General features: G+C 39.4%; 1 protein-coding gene across 4 annotated transcripts in view; it reads left to right on the plus strand.

Moving 5' to 3' along the window:
* Positions 1-18,825, plus strand: part of agap3 (ArfGAP with GTPase domain, ankyrin repeat and PH domain 3) — a 141,198-nt gene extending 122,373 nt beyond the window's left edge. For all 4 annotated transcript variants that reach the window (XM_044133359.1, XM_044133361.1, XM_044133357.1 and 1 more), the window contains 5 exons: positions 3,398-3,552; positions 3,997-4,087; positions 4,463-4,685; positions 13,545-13,800; positions 15,356-18,825. In XM_044133359.1, coding sequence (XP_043989294.1) covers positions 3,398-3,552; positions 3,997-4,087; positions 4,463-4,685; positions 13,545-13,800; positions 15,356-15,580 — 950 coding nt within the window. In that variant the 3' untranslated portion in view covers positions 15,581-18,825. The remainder of the gene's footprint in view (positions 1-3,397; positions 3,553-3,996; positions 4,088-4,462; positions 4,686-13,544; positions 13,801-15,355) is intronic.
* The last annotated feature ends 4,560 nt before the right edge of the window (positions 18,826-23,385 follow it).

Here is a 23,385-nt window from a genome sequence, read left to right on the forward strand (position 1 = left end):
ACAGGTTATTCGTGCTAAGACTGCTTGCTGGGAAGAGGATTGTTTTATAAAATTCTGCATTAACTGTGGATTAGGATTACAATAGGTAGTTTTGTTTGTGTGTTTAAGACATGAATTGCTAAATAGACTGATAAAATCAATCCACATTGATCCATATGGGATTCTAATTATCTTCAGCAAATGTACCACAAGTTTTGTGCCTTTAAAAGAAATGAAATGAACACATTGGAGTGGATAACAAATATAGAAATGCATAATTTGATATAACTGATTTTATTTAAAGCAAACAAATGACTACGATTAGCACTGGTGATATTTATCATCCACTACTACATTGATTTTAAAATACTGACACTCAAATGAAGAGTGAGAGGGTTCAGAGCTTTGACATTCAGATCCTGTCCCGTTGCCTCTGACGTATGTGCATTATGCATGATAAGCCCTGTTACTTATTTTTTTTTATTTTTTTTTTTTTCTTCAGAAAAAACTTTCCTGACCATCTTGAGCTGAAAGTTGAATGTCCCTAAGTGATCAAATATTCATGAGCTGGAAAAAAAATCTGTCAACTTGTGAGTCATCAGTGCTGTAAAATGATGTAACATTGTTGCTTAAAAACCCAGTGGTGGAAAATCAAAATATAATTTCGACCAGTTAAATTTAGTAGTACACATTTCCCAGAGCATTCAGTTTGAGATTTCAGAGCTTAATTAGTTGATTAGCTGGACCCTGGTTGTTAATTTTACAGTCTTGCTAATTCTTTGTGTTTGATGACTGATTATGATTCTGATCTGCACATCTTAAAAATAGTATTTTTTTAGGTTGCTTCTTTTTGCATCTTAAACATGACCTGTTAAAATACATAGTTACAGTCATAGAAAGTTGAATGCTTCGTAACTGGAAGTATTCATTTTTAACGAGTAGACACATTTTGAGGAATTCCTTTCTTTCAGCCAGCTGATAGACAGTACCCAGCAACAGTTTGACAGGGTTACTCCGCTCTGGTAGATAGCTCTGGAGGGAGCTCTCACTGACTTTTGATTTAAAATAATTCACCTCGTAAAACCATATGAAAATTGAGTTTTTAAAACTAAGATGTACCTTCACATTAGGCACCCGCCCATGTTTAGTCACATCTGATCCTGTATATTTCATGTTTCTAATGTACATCATTATACATAGAGCACTAGATTTGTAATCCTTTGTGTACGCATCAGTTTAAGAAACCAGCCATCCGTTGCTTTTTTAATCTCCATAATGAAAGTGTGTTAATGCCTCCAATTTATTGCCTGGTCAGCCAACAGAATAATTAGCTTTGTTCAGGTTTTCACAGCAATGAGAGCACAAGTACAACAACATTCGGAATCACAAATTCTAATCAAACGCATTAGTTATTGTACCTGAAGGTATATTAGAGAAGAAAAAATGAAATTCGATTATGTGTATCACAATTAATCTTTTTTATTTTATTTTTTATTTTTTGTCTTTGTGCTGCTCCCTGCTGCTCTATTTTATTCTGCCTTTGAAATGCCGAAAGTTAACTCCTTTTTTCTGTGGAATCCTTCTGCTATGATCAGTATTTTTAAAATATCACACACACAAACAGATGCACACGTGCACTTTTTGTGTTGTAAGCCTAAATAAAGAGGCTTCAAGTCTTTATTGATTCTCTGTGACCTGGAGTCGATACCACAAACTAAATCAGATAATTGAAGTCGGTGTCAAGCTAATTGCATTATTGCTTTAGTCCTGAAGAAATGGCCCCTCTGCTGCAGCACAGAGATTGCAACATTAGTGGCATCCATCGCACATCTGTCATTAAGCAGCAAAGGACTGTGTCACACAGCAAGGAGTGTAAATTGATTGTAAATATAATATCTTCAGTTGGATGATTTGTCTAACATCCCAACGTCATGTTATTGCAGATGTTTTATTAGTTATGCACTGCTGATTTTATGTCAGAAATTTTAGAGTGATATGCAGTACTGCAAGTGTTTATGTAATTTTAATAATTAGTTCAATCGACAGTTTGACCGTTAAAAACAAAGCATTCGAGAAGCAAATCAATAGAAATGTGATGTTTACCAAGTGGATGAAAGCGGCAGTGGAAATCATGTACCTCTTGTGTGCGTTTGCCTCCAGTCCTCCAAACGTGGTTTATGCAAATGAGAATACTATTTGCATAGACATAATTAGGTAATTACAAATCATTTGGCAATGAGCTCAAGCATGTGCAGAGACCAGAGACGTTACACAAGTCACATTGTACTGTACGGCGTTAATGAATTGCTGCTGAACAGCATGTGTTGGAACATATGTTGTGTCACAACTCCTCTCAGAAAACATCAGGTGACATTTTTATAAATCTTAGTCACACAGAAAGGAACCAGGCGGTGAAGTCTATTTAAATGAATGAATTGAAGAATACAATGAGAAAAGAAAAAGTAAAGTCCAAAAGATTTGGGGACATCTATAGTTAATAATTAATTAGAACCTCAGTTTGGACATAAAAATCTTTGCAGAAAAAGCAAACTATGTCTAAGTGAACCAAACCGAGCCTATGAGCAATCGGATTCATCTAGCAAGTAATCTGGTGGCAGAGAGCCAAATTTAGTCACACTGTCCAGTGCAATACGGTGCAAAAAATGTCACCCACTTTCTCAGGCATTATTGCTTAAGTTCAGATCCGCACATCCCCATTCCACATTATTTTGGGTTTGGAGACATAACTCCCCAAATTTGTTTGAAAATTAACATAGTCCCATTTTGTGCATGTTTGATAAATGAGGACCAAATTTTTTTTATCAATAAATAACCCTGCTTGGTTGGCATTTTTCTGGCATTTTTTTGGTAGCACTGCTGCCTGATAGCACGAAGGTCCTGGGAGTTTGCATGTTCTCCCTATACATGTGAGGGTCCTACCTGGGTTCTCTGGCATCATCCCACAGTCCAAAAACATAACTCTTAGGATAAGCGATAACTCTAAATTGCCGTGGGGTATCATTGTTTCTCTGTGTTGCCGTGTGATGAACTGGCAACCCATCCAGGGTGTATTCAATAACTGCTGAAGACAAAGACCAACACCTGTTACCCCTCCCCTCTTGTGACCCTGAAAGGACAGGCAGGTATAGACAGTGGAAAAATGTATTAGTCTTAAACATTCATTATTAAAGTTTCTAAACCCTTGACTTTCGGTGGTGATTTGGAGTGTCAGTTTCATGATAGAACGAAATGCATATTTCTCCATCTTCCAATGTGAACAATCAGTGGGGCGCCAGGTGGTGATTGTCTATTTAGGAGCCAAAGTATACTGTTTCAGAAATATGTTCAGATGAAAGATAAACAACACTAACTTAGTTTTTTACATTGTTAAGTGAGGCTATCATATTTTTATTTCCAGAGCAAGAAGATTCCTTTGAGTTCATCATTGTGTCGTTGACGGGCCAGACGTGGAACTTCGAAGCATCTACATATGAGGAGAGGGAGCTATGGGTGCAAGCAATAGAGAGCCAGATCTTTGCCAGCCTACAGTCCTGTGAGAGCATCAAGAACAAGGTATAGTAGGTCAGGAAACATAAGGAGCAATAAGAAGACATGCATAGAATCTAACTACTGTCATCCTACTATTCTTCTGCTTCATTTACATTCCTCTTTTTCTTCATCCTCCGACCTTCCGGTGCCCCTTCCCCACCTCTCCAGTTTGAAGCTATGGCATGTGGGAGGTAGTCAGACAGGTGTGCCGCAGTGTGGGGAGTCTCTTATTAAAACTGACAGACATCAGAGGGAGAACACAGCTAGTGTCGGCCTACATGGGGAAGCACAGCCTCATTAACATATTCATATTCTCTCTGTTTCACATTTCACCGGAGCCGTTGAAGCTCCTATCGCCTCCTTGTCAGTTGTCCATAACCCGAGTCCAGCTGTAATTGTTTGCCTTCTGTTCCCCCACACTGGAACAATTAGTTCCTGTTGACTTATTTTCTCCTTGATTTCTCACAGTCTCGGTTAGGCAGCCAAAGTGATGCAATGGCCATTCAGTCCATACGGAACGTGAGGGGGAACAGTTTCTGTGTGGACTGTGATGCACCCAGTGAGTATATCTCTGCATATCTACAAAATATGGATATTACACAGAAGATTCAATATCACATTAATATTCTAGACTGGTATAATTACAGTGTAAAAAAGAATAAAAACAGTTTGCTTACTTTTTCCTAGAAGCAATAACAAATCTGTATCAAGCTGAGCTGTAAAAACGTAAAAAAACAAAGCATTTTGTTTCATTTTAGTTTTTTGATTGTAAAGTAAATACAGGAAATAGCTCCTTCTATTCTTAAGAAACAGGGTCACAACTGATTACCTAATGTTTGATCAAATCTTAAAAAATAAATTATAGATACTCTCAAGTAAAAATTCTAACTCTTTCTGACCTGTTCTGAGGATTTCTGATTTTTCTATCCTGTAGACCCGGATTGGGCCAGTTTGAACCTTGGTGCCTTGATGTGCATTGAGTGCTCAGGCATGCACAGGAACTTGGGCACCCACCTGTCCCGCGTGCGCTCTCTGGACCTGGACGACTGGCCGGTGGAGCTGAGCATGGTGATGACAGCAATCGGCAACGCCATGGCCAACAGTGTATGGGAGGGCTGTTTGGAGGGATACACAAAGCCAGGGAACGACAGCACCAGGTTAGCACGATTCTGCAAATAAAGGTGATGCTTAATGAAGCGTGCAGAGATTATAGGAGGAGAAGGCATGAGAGTCTTCTCTCCATTAGCCGCCATTTATTAGCTACCCACATTTCAGCAGAGGCAGTTCACACCACCAAATGCTCCATAAGAATCACCAGGGGGCCATAAATGTCAGCCCACTGAGTCAAAAACACATTATTTTATGTCTTGAGCTTCAGTTCTTCTCATACACACCGATCACAATGTCTGTTATGTCAGAGATTTTATCCTTCACCGTACCGACTGGTCTCTTTTTATAAATCTAATATCTCTGCTACAGTCTTTTTTCTCTGTTCATTTTTGCAGATTGAAAATAAAACTCCATGAAATGCAGTGGCATGTTTGACACTGTTTTGCTGTTACCTGATGAAAGTCAGGGTTGTGGCTTAACATAAGAGTTCTTATCATGGGAAGTCTTTAAAAATATGTGTACTAATGAACAAACGACACATTTGTTTTTAAGAGCATCGAGATTTGTCATCATAGTTGTTGGCAAAGATATTTCCTTTAATTCTTGCATCTTAACCAAAGGTTTTTCTGTTTTTGAATATATTTCTGTCCACAGTTTCCCTTCCTCTAAGGTACCCAGACAACAATCTGGTGAGAAGATTGTTATTTCTTGTTGACTGTTGAGACCCATCGTCCCAGTCTGACTAATGGTCTGTTGTGTGGCGGTGCAGGTAATTAAGCACTCCATGATGACTAAACCCCACCCCAACAGCCAGGCCCCCAGGTCCCAAACCACAATGTCATATATCCTTCACACAGACCTGGGTCATCACTCTATCTGTCGTAACAAAGATTATCTACAGGGTCTAGCTGATGGCATTTGAGCTTCGTAACTTTAAGAGAAGAGAAAAAGCAGAAAAAGGTTGGGGGGGTTTTATGCTAATGCTTGCAATTGAGCAAGTACAGCTACATAAAGAGGTAATATATATTTTTTAACAATTTAATTAGTTTGTATACCGTTAGGTTTGCCTATGAGCAAGATTATCAGTATCATATTTGGACTTAACTGACGTTTAAAGGTTATCATCTCAGTTTTCGGTAATCACATGATTTATCTACAGTATAGCAGCCTTAATTTTTTTTCTGTATTTATTAAATGCATCAAATCAAAGATTTTTCTATCTATATCTGCATTAGTTGAGACCATGTACTTTGATGCACTTTCTTTGAGTTACAAGCTTATGCGTTGTTGCAGAAATGTTCCACGTAAGACTGAAATAGCAAGGAGTGTGTTATATCTTCAATCACGAGGCTTTTCTGGTGACATCTCGGCCATTTGTAGATACAAAAACGCTTCACTTAAAGTGATGTTTTATTTATCCGCTGCTTGCAATCTGCTCGAATTTATCCTCCACTCTCTGGCCAGTTCAGACCTGAACGATGGCCTACAGTTGTTTATTGAGTCCTTTCTGTGTTGAAGTGCTGCACTGTGGACTTGATGAAAGATTATTGATGTTGATTCCTCTCCCTACCACTGTCAGTCCCACGTCACCGCAGGCAGGAAGGTTCTTCACTGTCTAAAAAAAATCCGATCCTGTCCCGCAGCAACATCTCCATTAGCTTTTGCTGTCAAACAATAAATCTCATTTGCTGGATAACTAATCTTTAGACCAAGAATATCACTTTAAATATCTTACATTGTCACTGGTTGGTGAGATGTTGATGGTTTTCTCCTTCCTAAAATCAGGTATATATCAAGTAGGATGAATAAATTCCAGCTGATTGATTTTTTATTTTTTTCCCCTCCTTGTGCTTTTTTTCTTTTAACTGCAGTTCACCATGAAAACGAGGATTTTAATTGTGTCAAACTGGTGACACATAGCAGCTTTGTCTTGACACATAGGCCGGCTTTGTATGGCTACTGACTCTGACTAAACATTAGTGACACCTAATCTAAACGATTCAGTAACTACCTGAATATCAACTTGGTGTCTGATTGAATGTCTCCTGCAAGACTAGTTTTATCTCTTGCATTTTTGAGATTTAACTTAAAGGCGCTCATCCACAAGATTGGTTTGGCTTATGATATTCAAGATCTTAGGAACTCAGTATGTAAATTTGTTATACGCAGATCAGAACAGCGGCTGAATTATAGTTGAACATTAGGATGACTATATGCTTCACGATCGGAAAGTTGTTTGAAAAATATTTGCATGCGTGAACTGACCACCATGGTTTGGATTAACTAATAAACTCCATGAGTGTCCGTTGTTAACTTTTTTCAGCTGGATACAAAAGATGCTGCCATCCAAAGGTACTTAAATGTGGGTGAGGCTTCTTGTTATATTGAAGCATCACCCAGTTAGTTAAATAAGAACTCTTTGTGAGTCAACTTTAGAGGAGTCAGGATATCGTTTTTTTAAAACACTCAACGTATTTTTCTGAGCTAATGATAGTTTACACTTACTCCACCAGATTAACTCTCATGCTGAAAGCAATTAGATTATTCTCAAAACAGTTGCACTGCTTAGTTCACTTGTAAGAAAAACTGCTGTTTTCTTATTTATTATTACTTTTCACTCTACTTTCTTATTATTATTATTATTGTAACTCAAACCCAGAAACTAACAGTGGGTTTTGTATAAACAGACAAACAAAATGTTCCTCTTAGTTTCCTTAATTAATAAATGAACATTTATTTACTGATTAGTTTTATTTTTAGAGCAATGCAAGGTAGGGTCATTTCAGAAGAAGGTTCATCTGGCTATTCTTCATCTGAATCTGGAAGGATGAACTTGTTAGTACTTTCTGTTATTGCTCATCTCTGCAGTCAGCACATTACATGGGAGCTGTTCGTTTAATTAGCACCCGCAAGTCATTGTGTTTTGCACGTCACCTCTAATTGCTTGGCAGGCTTGTGACAAAAACAATACTGGATATCATTTTAATGGATATTATGGGAGTGGTCCAACAGTTAGCTTTACCTTTATCTCCCTCTTGCACACAATGGAACACACGCACAGAAACACAGACGCCAGTTCTCATTGGGGAGGGGGATATCCTGGAGCGTGGACGGATGTGGACGGCTATCCCTCATTGATGGGGGGCCTCTCACTGTCACCCTCTGTGGGCTCTGCGCTGCCTTCGGCCACAGGCGGGTAATAGCTCTGATGAGAGCCCTCCACTTTGTTTCAGAAATAATTTGCCACTCCTGCCGCCTGCAGGGGCTGCGTGGTAATAAAAATGAATCACACCACTAACCTCTCCAAACCTGGTCCCTCTGTCTGCTTTAACCCATTCTTCTCCAGCCCTCCCATTGTCCAGTTGTGCTGTTTGCAAAGGAAGTCCTGTCAACACAAAAACGTCTGCAAGAGTTATCTACAGTAGCTTCTGCTGTTCACGGTTGCCCCTGAACATCAGGCAGAGCTTCCAGGCTGTTCACAAGATATAACTGTTGAAGCGCTGGTACTCAGGACTTTTTAGAGTAGTTAGTGGAGCCCTGGTGGAGGAAGGCTAATTAATTAAGACAAATGAAGGACTGAGTCTTCCTATGTCCTCTGTCTGCTTTCTCTTTCTAAATGAAAGCCACAGGTCAGTAATTATCCCTGTGTGGGAGAAGTAGCACCTTGGTTGCTAATTGCCAATATGTCACTGGATTTCAGGGCCAGGTGGACGGAAAGAAGGGGCTGCTTTGTTATACAGCATATAGACATACTGAGCCATGCGATTTATACTCACCAAACACTTTATTAGGTCGTCCTAAATGAGTTGTTGAATTTAAACTTAGCATCAAAATGGTAAAAAAGTAAATCAATTAAATTACTTAGTGAATGTCTTGTGATTGTTTGTGCCGGACAGGCTGGTCTGAGTGTTTTAGAAACTGCCTTTCTACTGTCCTACATGGGTTTCCATAGAATGCTCTGTTTTTCAAAATGTTCTGAAAAGCAGAGCATTCTATGCACTTATAGAGAGTGGTTGCTGAGTGGACAAAAGTGCCTTGTTTGATGTCAGAGGAGAATGGTCAAACTGGTTAAATGGAAAGACAACAGTACCACAGATATTCTGTGTGTACAGAATAACTGAAGCAGATGGAAGGAGACCAAACTTGGTGCAACTTGATGATCATCAATTAAATGCCATTGCCTTTCTAAGTAATTTTGCTGAACATATCATGCTTTTATTATGACAATGTACCCATTTTCTGGTGGATGCTTCCAGAAGCTGATCTCAAACTGCTTTTCTGAAGATGACATTGAGTTCTCTGTGCTCTAATGGCCTCCACACTCGCCAGATCTCAATCCAGTTGATCATCCCATGGATGTGTTGTAACAGGAGATGGACATGAATGTGCAGCCAACAAAGCTGTAGCAACTATGTTAATATGAACCAAAACCACTGAGAAACATTTCTAATGCCTCCTGGAATTTGGGCAGATCTGAAAACAAAAGGTCTTCGACTTGATAGCAAGGTGTTCCTAATTAGGTGGCTGGTGTATGTGGTCTCAATAATGTTTGGAATTTAAAATAAATATAATTACTAAAAAAAAAAAAACCTAAAGGATTTAAATCTGTCGCTTCATGTGTGCAGGACTACATGAAGCAGTCCACACACTTAAGCAGGCCATGTGTTATCGTCCCCTCAGCTTTGTATGTGAGGCAAGGGTTCAGCAGGGGTTAACAGCATGAGCGTTTAAGAGTGTTAGTCTTGCTGGCACAAAAACAGAGCCACTCCATCATGAGGGGTCTGACAACCTCATTAATGTCACAATATATTCAACTCATCCCTCTGCCTGCCTTTTGGCACCCAGATGCTCTCCCGCTGGCAATTCTATAGAGCTCAACAAACCTTTTGAGTTCTGGTCATCTGTTCGGGCTGCACCATGGAAGAGAGACGGGCAAGAAGCATCAACTGGACTTGTAAAAATATTTGTCTTCATTCTTTTTGGAGCTGGTATTCTCAGAGCAGAGCAAAGCTGGTCTGCACTGTAACCCACTGGACCATGGGAGGCTTTATTTAGCACTCTTAGTGGAGCGTTTACTGTGTTGCTCCTTCATTTCTCGCCCTTAGCAACCTTTGATGCTTTGGGGCCCCAGCTTTTTCCTTCTGTTGTCTGTGTTTTTTTGTTTTGTTTTTTTCTCAATCTCTGTCATTCCCCTCTCACCCTCCCTTCTTGTCTTTCTACTGCTCTTCCTCACTCTCTGCTCTTCCCTCCCCGTGGTCTGTGGAAGTGGAGCTCCTGGCTGCATGGGAACCAGTTCTATAGAAGTCCTCCACCCCCACTGCAAAGTCTGTTCAAGCTGGTCCAACCACAGCCTTCTTCCCCACCCCCGGACCAACTCCCATCGCCCCTTTCACCACCAACGCCATTTCTTTCCCTTTCAAAGCATTTATTTGATGTATCCACAGTGAATGTGGAGGCTCGTGAAGAAGAAGGAGGCGGAGCTAGAGAAGCTTTGATAGTTGTGAAGCACTCAGTGTGAGTTTGAAAGATGGGCGAGTACTGAGACGGACATCCTCCTCTTCCTATATGGACCAATGCACCTTTATTACAGGCACTTAGATTGGTCATTCTCTTGCTCCTCCTCCCCCGTCTCAGTTTCTATTCCCTTCCTATAAATTTCTGTTCATCTTTGTCTTTCAGGCTTGACTAATTATCCTTGTTTGTTCCTCTTTATTTGAATTCAGTCATGTGTTCTTGACTCCGTGGGCTGGGTTTAGGAGAATCATTCTGCCATTTGCCACTTAATTAAGTCAGGGTCAGAATGCATTGCTCAGCACAGAGTTGGAAGGACAGAGCTCTAATAGAATTATAAAAGAAACCTTTTCGCTACTGTTAAAGCTGCCTTTAACTCACCAGACTCTGCATAGGCAAATGAAAAGGGACACCAGCTCAGGACAGGAACCTCATTTCCACTTTAAACTCAGGGAGCGCTTTTGATGTTGGCCCAGAATTTCATACACATCAAAGTGAGTGAAAGTTAATCTATGTTTATGATGCAAGATTATTGAAAGATGGAGGAGGTTTGCGGTGAATGTTGTGTGATTGTAGTTAAAAGAGAGGAGCAACACACGTCTTTACTAGGAACTTGAAACCACCTTTTGATCCCCCAAGTAACAGAGAAATTTAGAACAAGTATGTGCTCAGAGCTGGGTGGGGAAATTGGTGCCTATTAGCTTAAAAAACCTGTTTGTGTGTGTGTTGTATATGTAGGACTAGCCATGAGTTCAATTTCCTGAATGTTCCCCCATGCTGTGAATTCACTCTCCTTTCCCCTCTCCACCTCCCCTCCTACTTTGTCCCGGCACTTTGACATGCTAAATCTGCTGATTTTATTTTTCTTCCTCCTGTAGTGAGGAAATGTCCTATTCAAGAGTCTGGGTTACCCCCTGACTGTCTAAACCCTACCTCTGTTTGGATTGTTGCTCTGTTCCAAACAAAAGACAGAGGCGGGATTACCATTTTACTTCCTTTCACGTTCTTTCTTTCAAGTGGCTGCAACTAGGGAATTTTTACTTACTTTTGCTTCTATCCCTCCTACTCCTTTATTGGGTTAAGTTTCTAGAAAGGACTGTGAATTTGTTTAATTTAAAGCTCAGGATCAGCTGTGAATGAGGCCTTTCCTGCAGGTCTTTAGGGCTGATTTTGTTGTGAAGGCTAACAAAGTGTCCTCCGGGCTCCTTTCTGAGATGTTGACGTCTTCTTAATGGCTTTTCTTTGCCTTTTTGTTTCACATCTTGGTTCTAACGTTATGCCTCATTTAGCTCATATCAATTCACTGGGCTCTACAGATTCATCCTGTTATTCATGGTCGACTTTTCCGAAGCAAACTGCACACATCAACCCTACTTATTTGTCGCCATACTTATATTTTTAAAAAGTTGTACATATCATCCTGAGACATACCTACAGTTCTCAGACTGTCCAGAATTTGTAAAACAAACATGTTTGCAAAGAAATAAGAGTGGAGGGGCAGGACGGCCCCTTCCTGTTCTGAGCAGTCCACTGGCTCTAACGGCAATTGATTTGCTAACAGGCTTGTCCACACATAATGACTGAGTTGGAATTGATGGAGGTCTTACGCCATAAAACTCTGAGCAACTGCAATTGCCCACTATTAGGGATGTATTGTAGTTCTGAATAATGCTATCTTCTGGAAGAAAAGGTTTGCTTTTAGTGTGCTGGGCGAAAAAAAACTTTCTCTTCCACATTTTCTTTTCATGCCCAAACAAAAATGCAACAAAATTCCTCAAAGGTGCCACAAGTTTAAAACTATTTTGAAGTGGGTTTAAAATTGCTTCATAACCCTTGCAGCTTTTGTAACTTACTCAATTTGGGCTTGGTGCTGATAAGTGTTGATCTTAGGCTCTATCCAAATGGAGACGAGATTTGGTTTTGTTGTTTCAACAGATACAGCATTTTAGGAGACCACAAACAATCATTTATGAAAATGGAAAAAACTGCAGAATTCCATCTGCATGTTTCAGTAACTAATTTTCTTTTTCTATGCTGATTTTGAGTATTTAAACAATTTAGTTGTTAAAAAATGTTGTCCTCCAACAAATAAATACCGACAGCAGGTTATTTAAATGTGTTCTGTTTCAATTGGAGATCATAATATTTCATTGGAGTCAAATGGACCAAACAAGGTGTACAACCCAAAAAAACAGAAATTAGGATAATGTTTAACCGCAGTTTTAAAAATAAAATTGAAAAGCAATTACCATTTTTCTTTCCATCCAGAGTGCTGACTTATAACATAAAGTTACAATAAATTATTTTGAAAGTAGAGGTCCAAATGTGTTGTTTTAGCAATTTCAAGCCAAGTACATTTTCACCTTTTATTATGATGAAATACAATTGAATTGAGTGAGACTGTCAGGTTGTACATGCTGCTAAGCTTTGGCCCGCTGATAAAGAGTCCCACGAGAGCCTTGTCACTCCAGCCAGCGTCGCCGCTTTAACTGATTCTCACAAACCTTCTCCTTTCTGTCACTCACCCACAAATCCAAACAACAGCCTCTTTCTGCTCCCCTTATCAGACCGACTGACAGGGTCACCAGGTTAGCACCACACTGGGCATGCTCAGTCATTCACTTATTGATATTGATTCTTTTTTTTATTTCTGATTTGAACAGTTTGTATGTGGGCGAAGAATGATATTGGGGGTCAAGATGGAAAGCAAAAGATTTCTGTCTGCTGATAGAGGACGAAGCCTTCTCTCCATCGCCATTCTCCTTTGCAGGCTGGAGTGAAGGAGCCCCACATCCAACCGTCTCTTTCTGGCTGCCATTCAGCCCCATCGATCTGACTCAGAGCCCAGCTACCCCAAGGGAGCCTGAGGCCCAGAGACACACTGCCTCTTTTGTGGAGGAGATCCACAGGTTCAGACTGACAGCCGACAGTGCAGATAAAAATATGTCCCCCGCTTTCCTGCATTGTCTACAGCAGACATGCTGTTCAAGATGTGTAACCTTTAGAAAGCTGGCCGAGCTCGAGCCGTTATGCTGACGGCCGTAATCAGTGGAGGCTGGAATGCTGCCCAAAGCATCACACCCTTTGGCATTCTCTGATCTCTCCATCCGATCTCACTGTATTATTTCCCCGTGTGGTATGTTGTGATAGTGAAATCACTTTCCTGTGCCCTAATAATTTAGAAATGTCACAATACTTCAGTGACTCTCATAGGCCAATTACTGTAATGCTTCCCCTGTGTGTCCCCGCACTTCGTTTTGTACATGACTTTGCCTTTAAATCATAGGCTCTAAATTATTTTGAAAGTTCTCTACCCAAGGTGTGAAATTGCTGATTGCATGTCTGGCATGTCTCACCCTGCCTGACCTGAAACCCCCGCTGTCTTTCCTCTCCAGGGAGGAGAAGGAGCGCTGGATCAGAGCCAAGTACGACCAGAAGCTGTTCCTGGTCGGGCTGCCTCAGTCGGATGTTCCTCTGGGGCAACAGCTGCTCCGGGCAGTGGTGGAGGACGACTTGAGGCTGGTGGTGGTGCTGCTGGCACACGGCACCAAGGAGGAGGTCAATGAGACTTACGGTGATGGAGATGGACGCACTGCGCTGCACCTCTCGTGTGCCATGGCCAATGTTGTCATCACGCAGCTGCTCATCTGGGTGAGTAGGCTCAACTGAGCTCAACTGAGCTTGGTGAGGAGTGGGGGGGAGGGGCGTCCAGCATTGGGTTGATCTTTTAGTTTACTTCTGAAGATGTCCAGTTTGGATTAGAATAAAAGCAGGTCAGGCCAACACTAAGGAACAAAGGATAAGTTTTTGTGTTCTAAGAACACTGTTTGTTTACTCCAAAATATACACCTTTCTCACCTTCAAGCAGTTGGTGTGCTTAAAAAAATTTAGTATTTGACTGTTGTCTTAATTTTTCTATAAATAATTAAGTTATAATTCAGTTTAAAAAATGTTGAAACTTTTAAATATTTTAATATTTTGACTTGCTTTAAGAACTTTTTATGTATTTGGGGTTTCACTGACAAGCACACATCAGTGCATAATTGTGATTTGAAACAAAAAAAAGACATGAGTTATGATGTGGCTTGTTTTTCTGCTGTTCCCCCTTGAATTCTTACTTTGTCAAAGCACTTTTTACTGCAGTTGGAGCTGCATGTCTTTGAGGGATTTCATATCAGTTCAACTATCAACAAGCTGATAGTTGAACTGTTTTTATTTTCTGCAAAATATCTCAAGCTCAGACTGAAAGAATAAGGCTAAGGTTAGCAATGGCAATTGGCGTTTTTGCCAGTACAAGAACATCAAGCCCAGTCTCTGGTCTTTTTGAAGTCTCTGACTGGAATTATCCCTTGTTTAGCTCCAATTATTCTGATATTAACTCTGACTTGCTGAATAAGGTATCCCCACTGCCACTAACTTGCAGTGCTACTTATTTTTCCACACATAATATTTTATAAGCAAAAAGTTTTATTTTCGTCTGACCAGATCTCCTTTTTCCACATGTTTGTTGTAGGAAAAGCTGCTGGCTAACTCCCTTATTGTTTTCAATCAACAATGACTCTGATTTTTGGAATACAAAACTAACTTTTGTCCTTTTGCCAGATTCTCCCATCTGAGTTGTGTATTACCATGAACATCCATTGCCTTTAATCTGTTGTACTCTGTTTTTTAACTATGGATTTATTTTTAGAGCTTGAGAATTTATTTCATAACCTAGTCTTGTATTAATCTTCTCCACAACTTTATTTCTGACCATTCTGGTAAGAGTTGCACAATAAATCAGATTGTAATTGTCATTACATCTCCAATGCATGTTGCAATGCAGCCCCTGCTTGGATGCAGTATTTAGTAGACTGTAATATTTCAGGTGCAGTGAATTGGAATCTTCCTTGCCAGTATCAGTGCTACGTTTTGATCATCTGTGTGTACAAGAGCATATTATCAGCTGGCGGTTATTTTTTCTGTCAAACATTGATTTGGGCTATAGTAAAATGGTATAAAATGGTAGAATAGCATCATAATATTTGAGCCAAACTCCACTGGCTCCATGGGATGCTTGTGGACTGGTTAAAGTTACATAATTTACTCAGGTTGACCAGGTAGGGAATTACAAATTCCTTGTAGGAATTTAGAGAAAACATATTGAGGTTAGATCAAAGGGTGATGTACAATCAGAATCAAACTTTCCTGTCATTTCCTGTCGCAGTATGGCGTGGATGTGAAAAGCCGAGACGCTCGGAACCAAACGCCGCTGTGCTACGCCCGGCGAGCCGGGAGCCAGGAGTGCACCGACATCCTCCTGCAACACGGCTGCCCCAACGATTCCAGCAGCTTAAGCCCCGTCCCCACGTCCAGTGCGAACCTCCGCAATCCCAACATCAACAACAACAACGCCCAGTGTGAGCTCAACCGCAGCATCAGCATCATGTAGAAGCCAGAGAGAATCTAGCTGCAGACAACAACAAAAAAGAAAAAAAACACCCAAACCCGTCCTGTGTACTTATTGTACTTCCTCTGTTTCACACTGTGTAACCCAGAATCCGCACCAATGGAGAGATATCAGGTATCGAATTACTGGAGATATTCCACTGTGCTGCAAGCTTGGACATTGTACATTTTTAAATATATTTTATTTTTTATTCTTTTTTTTCCTCCTAATTTTATTCAGTCTTGGTCTGAAATGATCGCGATCAGCTTTAAGATGTGTGTTTTTGAAGCCTCAACCAAACAGATTACTTCCTTCTGCATTTATACCATGTAGAAAAAGCATATCCTTAACACTCAAAAACATTTCCTACTATGTCGTCCTCTTCCCTTTCGTAATGGTAACAGAGAAATATAATGAGCGTGAGTCAGAAAACGGCTTCAAATTTTCAGGCTTAAGCATCAACACGCAGAACAGTAAAAAAGTAGTTTCTACAAGTGAGAAAACACTGACGCAGGGAGAAACTTAATCTCTCATAACAGTGACTGTTACAGCTTTCACAGTGATGTATGTCTTCATCTCTCTATCATATACAAAAGCAAAGCAAAGCAATTATGGTTAAAGAGGCCAAATGATTTCGACACTTAATTCACAGGGAAATGGATTTGGATCATCATAGAAAGAGCTGATTGCAGAATTCCTATTGGGTGAGACTGAGTCATTTTCTATGGCACAATCTTTCAGTAAACGTGTCCGTGACTATAAAGGAATTAAGGGCCATGATGTTGTAGGACTATTAAGTCGCACTGCTTTGTGAGTGTGCCTCTTCAATCAAAATTCATTCAGATTCAAAGGTTTGATTGAAACTGTGAACTTCTACCATTATGATCTCTTTGTTAGTTAGTTATTATTTCTTTTAAGATTGAGTGGATTATGTTGGTAAATGCTTCAGAGATTCAGTCAGTTTAACAGCACAGAATTCTGGGAGATCGGCTGATAGATGTAGAACTGGTACTCTAGAGATCATAGCCGCCATTATTGCTGTGAAATACATATGTGGTACGGTGTGTGTGCGTGTGTATGGCTGAACATCTGCTTCAGGGGCATTTCTGTGGAGAAGTCATAAACATAAAGTAAAAATTTGGGAACATAACTGAGTTTCATTGTACAGATATCTGTAAAAAGTAGTTCATGTTCCTTTGCCTTATACCTTACAAGAACCCTTTGACCTAGCTCAGATTTGTAGTCTAAATGAAAAAAATGACCCCTGCCCTTTTCCTTTAGCATTTCCTATCTTCGCATCATGTGAGCGTTAAAGCTGGGAGACAACAAAATGTATTTATGTGTCTGAAGTAAAGGCGGTAAAAGGGATTACAATCAGAAAGAGGTTAATAGAGGGAAGTTTTCTTTCATACAGCTGTGCAGTATTCTACAGATTTTTTTCACCTGGTTTTATCTGGTTTGCAAGTTTGTAAGTATTACATTTTCTTTTTATTTATCTTATATATATTTTTTTGGTTTACAAAGGCAAAAATATTTGTTTACAGGGCTAATAACTACATGATACCTTATCGGCAATACTCATGTTGGTGCTTTATGGATTTTAACTTTTCCCAATTTTTTTATATTGCCAGAAGAGAATACTTGTAAGACTGAGGAAGGAATTATTTGACATTTTTGTAAATGTGCTATTTTTCTGTTCAAAGTTGACGTAGGCAAACAAAAAATAATTTAGGAATTATCAGGCTACACATTGAGATGCAACAAAAACATGCACATCCAACAATACAACTCATTCACCACTACAACCGTGTTATGTCTAATACAAATATGAAGTTGGCAGCAAAGAATCCTTAACTGGTACTGTTGTCCCTGGAGGAAGCCTGCTGACACGTGAATCTTGCACTACTTTAGTACAATATGTTTTGAAAGAATTCATGGAAAATAGTCTGTAGCAGAAATGTCTGCCTTTAAAACAAATAGCATTTGAATTAGTAGAAATGTGAACTTGTGAATTAGAATTCGGATACTGGTCCATGTGAGATCCTCATATTATCTTGACTTTGAGTAAATTAGTATTTCTTAACAGCCAATTGCAAACTGATGAAAGCTGTAGCAGCCTTCTTTTACAGCAGGAAAACTCTGGTCAGTGTGGTATTTTCTCTGACATCTCAACAAAGGCCATTTAAACCTTAAGTACAGAATAATTTCAAATATTTTGATGATTTTTGACACCTTAATATATCATGACACATACCTGGTAAAAAATACTGGGATTGATATCACCTGCCACATTCTAAAACCTGAAAATTGACCCAAAAAATATTTTTTTCAGTATGCTCTTAGACAACTTGAGTACAATAAGTCAAGAGTTTATTGTGTAATCTTGACTTTGTAGTGCCAAAGTTAGTCTATCTGTGTCAGCTTTCCCATTGGTTGAGATGGTTGTTCTCTTATATGCATGTTTAATGGTTAAGTGGATACATTTGGCTTGGCTTTGGCTTTTGGGTACTATTTGGGTACTCACTAAATGCTTTAATACTACTGGGTAAATCCTGTGAAAAAGCACATTTCTGCCAAAAATGTTAAACAATTCCTTCAAGACCTCATAAGTCCACCTGATTTTTGCTCCGATTTTCAACTTGTACTGTACTGCGATATAAGCCTTATTTCTGATCATTACTTGACCACCTTATTTCACTGAGACTTTTTCATGGTTCAGTGGGATGACAGAAGAGCTCCATCTGTACAGCAATTACCCTCAAACCCTATTTACCCTATTTACATACTGTAGATTATAGAAAGAAAAAAAACACTAGAATTACCCGCCTGTTTGAACCCAAACAAACAATATAAAATGCATATATTAGCTTAGTGCTGTTATTGAAAGGAAAGCTCCTCCTGGAGAGACAAACTAAACTGATTTTGGTCATCTTGATCCATAAGTTGTTTTTGTTTCTCTTTGTACATATTTTTTTAAGGTCCTTCTGTTTGGGTCTTAACATAGCCAACCATCTTTGGTACTTGTGTATAATGATGTACATTTGACATATTTATAATGCAGTATGTAAATATCTTTTTGTGTGTTTGTTTTGTTTGTTTTATCTATTGTATTTCCTTTTACGTTCAGAACGTGAAACAAAGTAAAAGCTAAAGAGTAACATGTTGTATGCTTGGCTGACTCTTGCCCTATTAATATACACTCAAATAAAACATTGTAGCCTTCCCCAAAATTTGGGGAAACTGACACATTTTTGTAGTGTTTGCGTTGTTTGTTTATTCTCCGCTGGGCTCTTCTAGATCCTGTAAAGTTTAAAGAAACAACAGTCTACCTGTCATCATCAGCAAAATAAGATTTATATTGATTACAGATTTTAGGAATGTAAGTTAAATATATTTTTTTGTTTTGTTTGTTTGTTTGTTTCAGAGAACCAACAATTTGGGGAAATTTTTTAAAGCAAGACTTGATTCTACAATTTTAATTTGTTACTTTTCACTGTCTACAAAGGATCATAATTATACACATATATAAGCATGTAGCAGCAATTTCCCTGAATTAAGTTTCACCTCAACTACATGCTTTTTTTTCTGGCTGGAATGTGTGTTCAAAGTGTGTTCATAACACACATAGGAGTGTGTACAAATGTTCATAAGATTAGGACCTTGGAGAAGTAGTTCAGGGAGTTTGAAGTTAGCCTTCAAAATCATTGTCCTGTTAGAACTTCCAGTTCTGTTCAAGTATGAACCACCAATCAGACCCTGTTTATTATAAATTAAGTAAAGCAATTTTTTATTAAGTCCAGGAACGGCCCAAGGACCAGCAACTGTCAAACTTAGCTTATACTGGAAGATCTGGAACACTAAAAATGTAAACTTAGAAATGGAACTGTACGTGCAGATGAGTTAAACATAAGGTAAGACTTTTATTTTATTAATATGTTCTATTTCATGTCTTTCTCTTTCCTATATTGTTTCGTCACACTGAAAGAGCTCACCCAACCTTGTCTTCGGTCACATAACGTAACCTCCTCACTTCCTTCCTGCAGGACCCCCGAGAGTCGCTGAAAGAGGATTAAGATAAAGAGCCAAGCTTAGTGTCAGGCACCAAAACACCTTAGGGAAAACCCAAAGAACCTACTGTTAAGAGAAGTCGACCTCCCACTAATCCAGTTCTTATTTCCTGCTAATCTTGTCTCAGCATATCTTTATCCTCTTCCACTCTGTTGGCCGGCTTTGTTTGTCTTTTATCACCTGCTCATCGCCTCAGTTTGTCTTTTTCCTGCCTCTGTGCTAGCCTAACACTGTGGAGTCTTGATTTGAGGCCAAGAAAAGGAATTTCCTCAATATCAGCATCATTAGGCTCAATTACACATCCAGTAGTACAGGTGCATCTTCATAAATTAGGGTCTCAGAAAAAGTACATTATTTCAGTAAGTTGTTTGAAAAAGGAAGTTCATACAACACAATTATTGTGTTTGTTATATTGTAACAAACACAAAACCTGATGCAGATTAGATGTTTAGGGTAGTATCTCAGAAAATTAGAAGATTACATAGGACGCATATAAAAGCCTTTTCCATTTTTAAAAGTTGTGGCCTACACAATCATTTTGAAAACTGCCGACTTGACATTTGACTACAGACAGTCATTAACACCCACCACAAAGATGGTGAACTACAAAAGTTTGTTGCTAAAGAAGCTTGATATTCAGAGTTCTGGAAACCATGCATATTAATGGAAAGTTCAGTGGAAGGTAAAAGCCTAGTTTGTGGGGAGATGGACTGTGTCGGGAGTCAGTTTCATTTTACTTGGTACCTTCTCACATTCCCAAAAGTACAAACACCTACTTTAATGACCATTGTATCATTATGTTTGACAGACCATCAAACTGGTCAGGCCTAAATCTTTATGTTTATCCATTCTGAATACTAACTTGTCTTTGCAGGGTCCTGGAGTGAGGCAGGATTCATTACTAGTGCATCACAGCATTTGACTTAACTCCAAAAAATAAAAATAAAACCTTCATATTGTCAATAGAAAAATGAGACACCAGATCCTGTAACGCAGACCAGCAGACAGGTGCTGACCTTCCCTGACACCTCATAAGAGTCACAAGCTGATCACTTAAATTTCTTGCTGCATAAATGCGTTAATTCATACAAAAGACACACTTTAATTGTTATGTTTGCCAAAATGAAACAAAATCAAGTGTTTAGTAACAACATCAAATTTAGGAGTTAAAGCCAGGTCTACAAGGTCCAAATTTAAATGTCTTGCTCACACTGAGCACTTGAATAATTCAAACTTCCTGATACAAACATTTGTGATATAATTCATGACCATGCTTCCCATCATGACAGACCCTGGACACTTCAGTTTGTTGTGGCAAGACTGGAGCACTCACTTGCTTGCGCTGCTGTGTGTTTTGATATTTCATCAGGGCCCCGCTAAACAGTGAGGAGGGCTCTCTGCCGCCCACCTCTTCTCAGACAAATTGCCTCAGAGATTGCAGAGGTGGGTCTGTGGCTGATGGATGGGTACACAAAGACCTGATGAGACCATATTTGCAAACATTAAATCCATATTTCCATAACACCTCCAAGCTGCTTTGCACCAGACCACTTTAGCAGGCTGTTAATGACATGCTCAATCCACGTTGTGTCAAGGTGTGACCATAGGTGTTTGTTGCTTACCAAAATATTTTATATTTGCCACATTAACCTCCAGTTTCTATGCAGTTCAGATTAATCTAGAATTTAGTTTTAATGTTTTGTTCACAAAACTGACCATTACTGAAAGAAATCCTGGATGAATTTGTTAATTAGGAACAAGAAAATAGTCGTGGTTGTTTTTGTTCACATAGCTACTAGTTAAGATGTTGCATGCAGTGACATGGGGTTTTTAACTCTACCAATGATGCCTTTATTAATCCCAGGTGCTTTCGTATTATTTAATCTTGACCTTAACTGAGGCAGGATGAGGCCTGCTGTACTTTAGATATTGTTCTGCCTTTGTACTTTTTGTGACTTTGTGAGTTCTTAGAGTAATTTTGGCCCCTCAGATGTTTCACCACTGTTCTGTGATTTTACTGTTTGTGGCTCTTGTGGTTTGCTGGAGTTCAAAAGCTTCTGAAATGCCTTTATTACATTTTTCATACTAATATATATCAAATCGGTTTCTCTTCTATTATTGAACTTCTTTAAATCGGGATGTGATCCTTGTTTTTTCACAGAGGTCTTGTTTGATTCTATAGGTCTGGCAGTAGCCACACTGTTTACTCAGGTTATTTTTGGCTGATATAACTTTGTGTTGTAGAACATGACAAAAAACAAAATGTGGTCAAATACTTTCTTGCAACAGTGTCCTTTGCATCTTTTTCATTTATCATTTGTTCCTGGGATATTTAAAGTGGTCTTTGGGCAGCTAAGCTAGCAGAGCCTCATAAGCAGCTTCTCATCCTGTTACGTCTTCATCTGGTTTTGCAACCATCAATTTCAGCTCTATCAAGTTTGACCACTGAATTTATGTTAAACTCTGCCCTTTCTGACTCATTTAAACCCACACCTCCACACTAATCTGAATACCGTCTCACTAATGTGAACATTTTAGTCCATCTCTGCCATCCTAACAGTCTAACTCCTTCACCTCACCATCTTCCTCACCACATCCCCATTGAAATCTTTTGTCTTGTATAAAAAAAAAAAACCAAAACACTCTGTTCTCAACAACTTCCTTCTCTTCCCTTTCCCCCCTTTCCCTGTTGGCTTTTGCCTGCATTTTGCTGTTAATTTGCCTGAGAATGCATTAGATGTAATGAAGGCTGAGGGCCGAGGGAATCCTCCAGGGTTCCATTAATCATCCCCCCTCAGACAGGCAACCTTGATTACAAGTGGCAAGAAATTCATTAGAGCCAGGCCTCTGACAACTCTTATCTCCGCCACTAGATCTGACTCATTAGGCAGCCAAATTAAAGCTATGATGGCCCTGATGAAACTCATCGCTTGTTTATCTTGTGCGATTTGATGCATCTGCCCATACATCACTGTATCCACAACCGCCCGGACTCTCCTAAGAAGTCAGGCCTCCAGTCAGCATCAAGCACTCAACGCCAACTCCACCGGCCAGTAATGAGGTCCCTCACTGTCCTTTCCCTCTCGCTGCAGGTGGGGATGAGGAAATAGTTACACGTGGAAGGAGCTGATAATTCAATTTGAGAGCCACTTCTCCAGCTTTAAAAGAAGAGCTTGGTACCTCTCTGAAAGAATCAGCATAGTTCATTTAACGGGGAGGAACAAAACAACTTATAAATGCAGCCTCTTTTCCTCACAGCACCTTGAAAATTACCAACTTGAAGTCAAAGGGTGAGTTTTGTCACTGCTCCTCATCATCACCTCGAAATAGCAGCTGCACTCTGGCACACTACCGTGGAATTGATCGGCTATATTAGTCAGCTCTTGTACCATAACAAAACTTCCCACTTGCTCATCACTCCTTGAATCCCCATCCAAGTGTCACAGTCTTGATGTATGAGGTGGACGGTGAAATAAACTTTACCCAGGTCAACAAAGGCCTGTTTATGCTCTGAGGTCACACTATATTTTAAGATGGCTAGAGTACTAAGGCTCAAAGAGAGGAAAAAAAATTAAATCACACTTTCCTCACTCATTTAAAACAGAGACGATCACTTTGAAAATATCTTTGATGAAACTTTTTTTTATATAACCTGCTTCATGATTAAAGTGAAGTGAAGTGTTATTAAAGGCTTAGCTTTTCTAGAATTAATTTTTTCAGGTAAACTGGACGCTGGCGCA

Source organism: Gambusia affinis, linkage group LG12 (genome assembly GCF_019740435.1).
Source record: "Gambusia affinis linkage group LG12, SWU_Gaff_1.0, whole genome shotgun sequence".
Classification (NCBI taxonomy): domain Eukaryota; kingdom Metazoa; phylum Chordata; class Actinopteri; order Cyprinodontiformes; family Poeciliidae; genus Gambusia; species Gambusia affinis.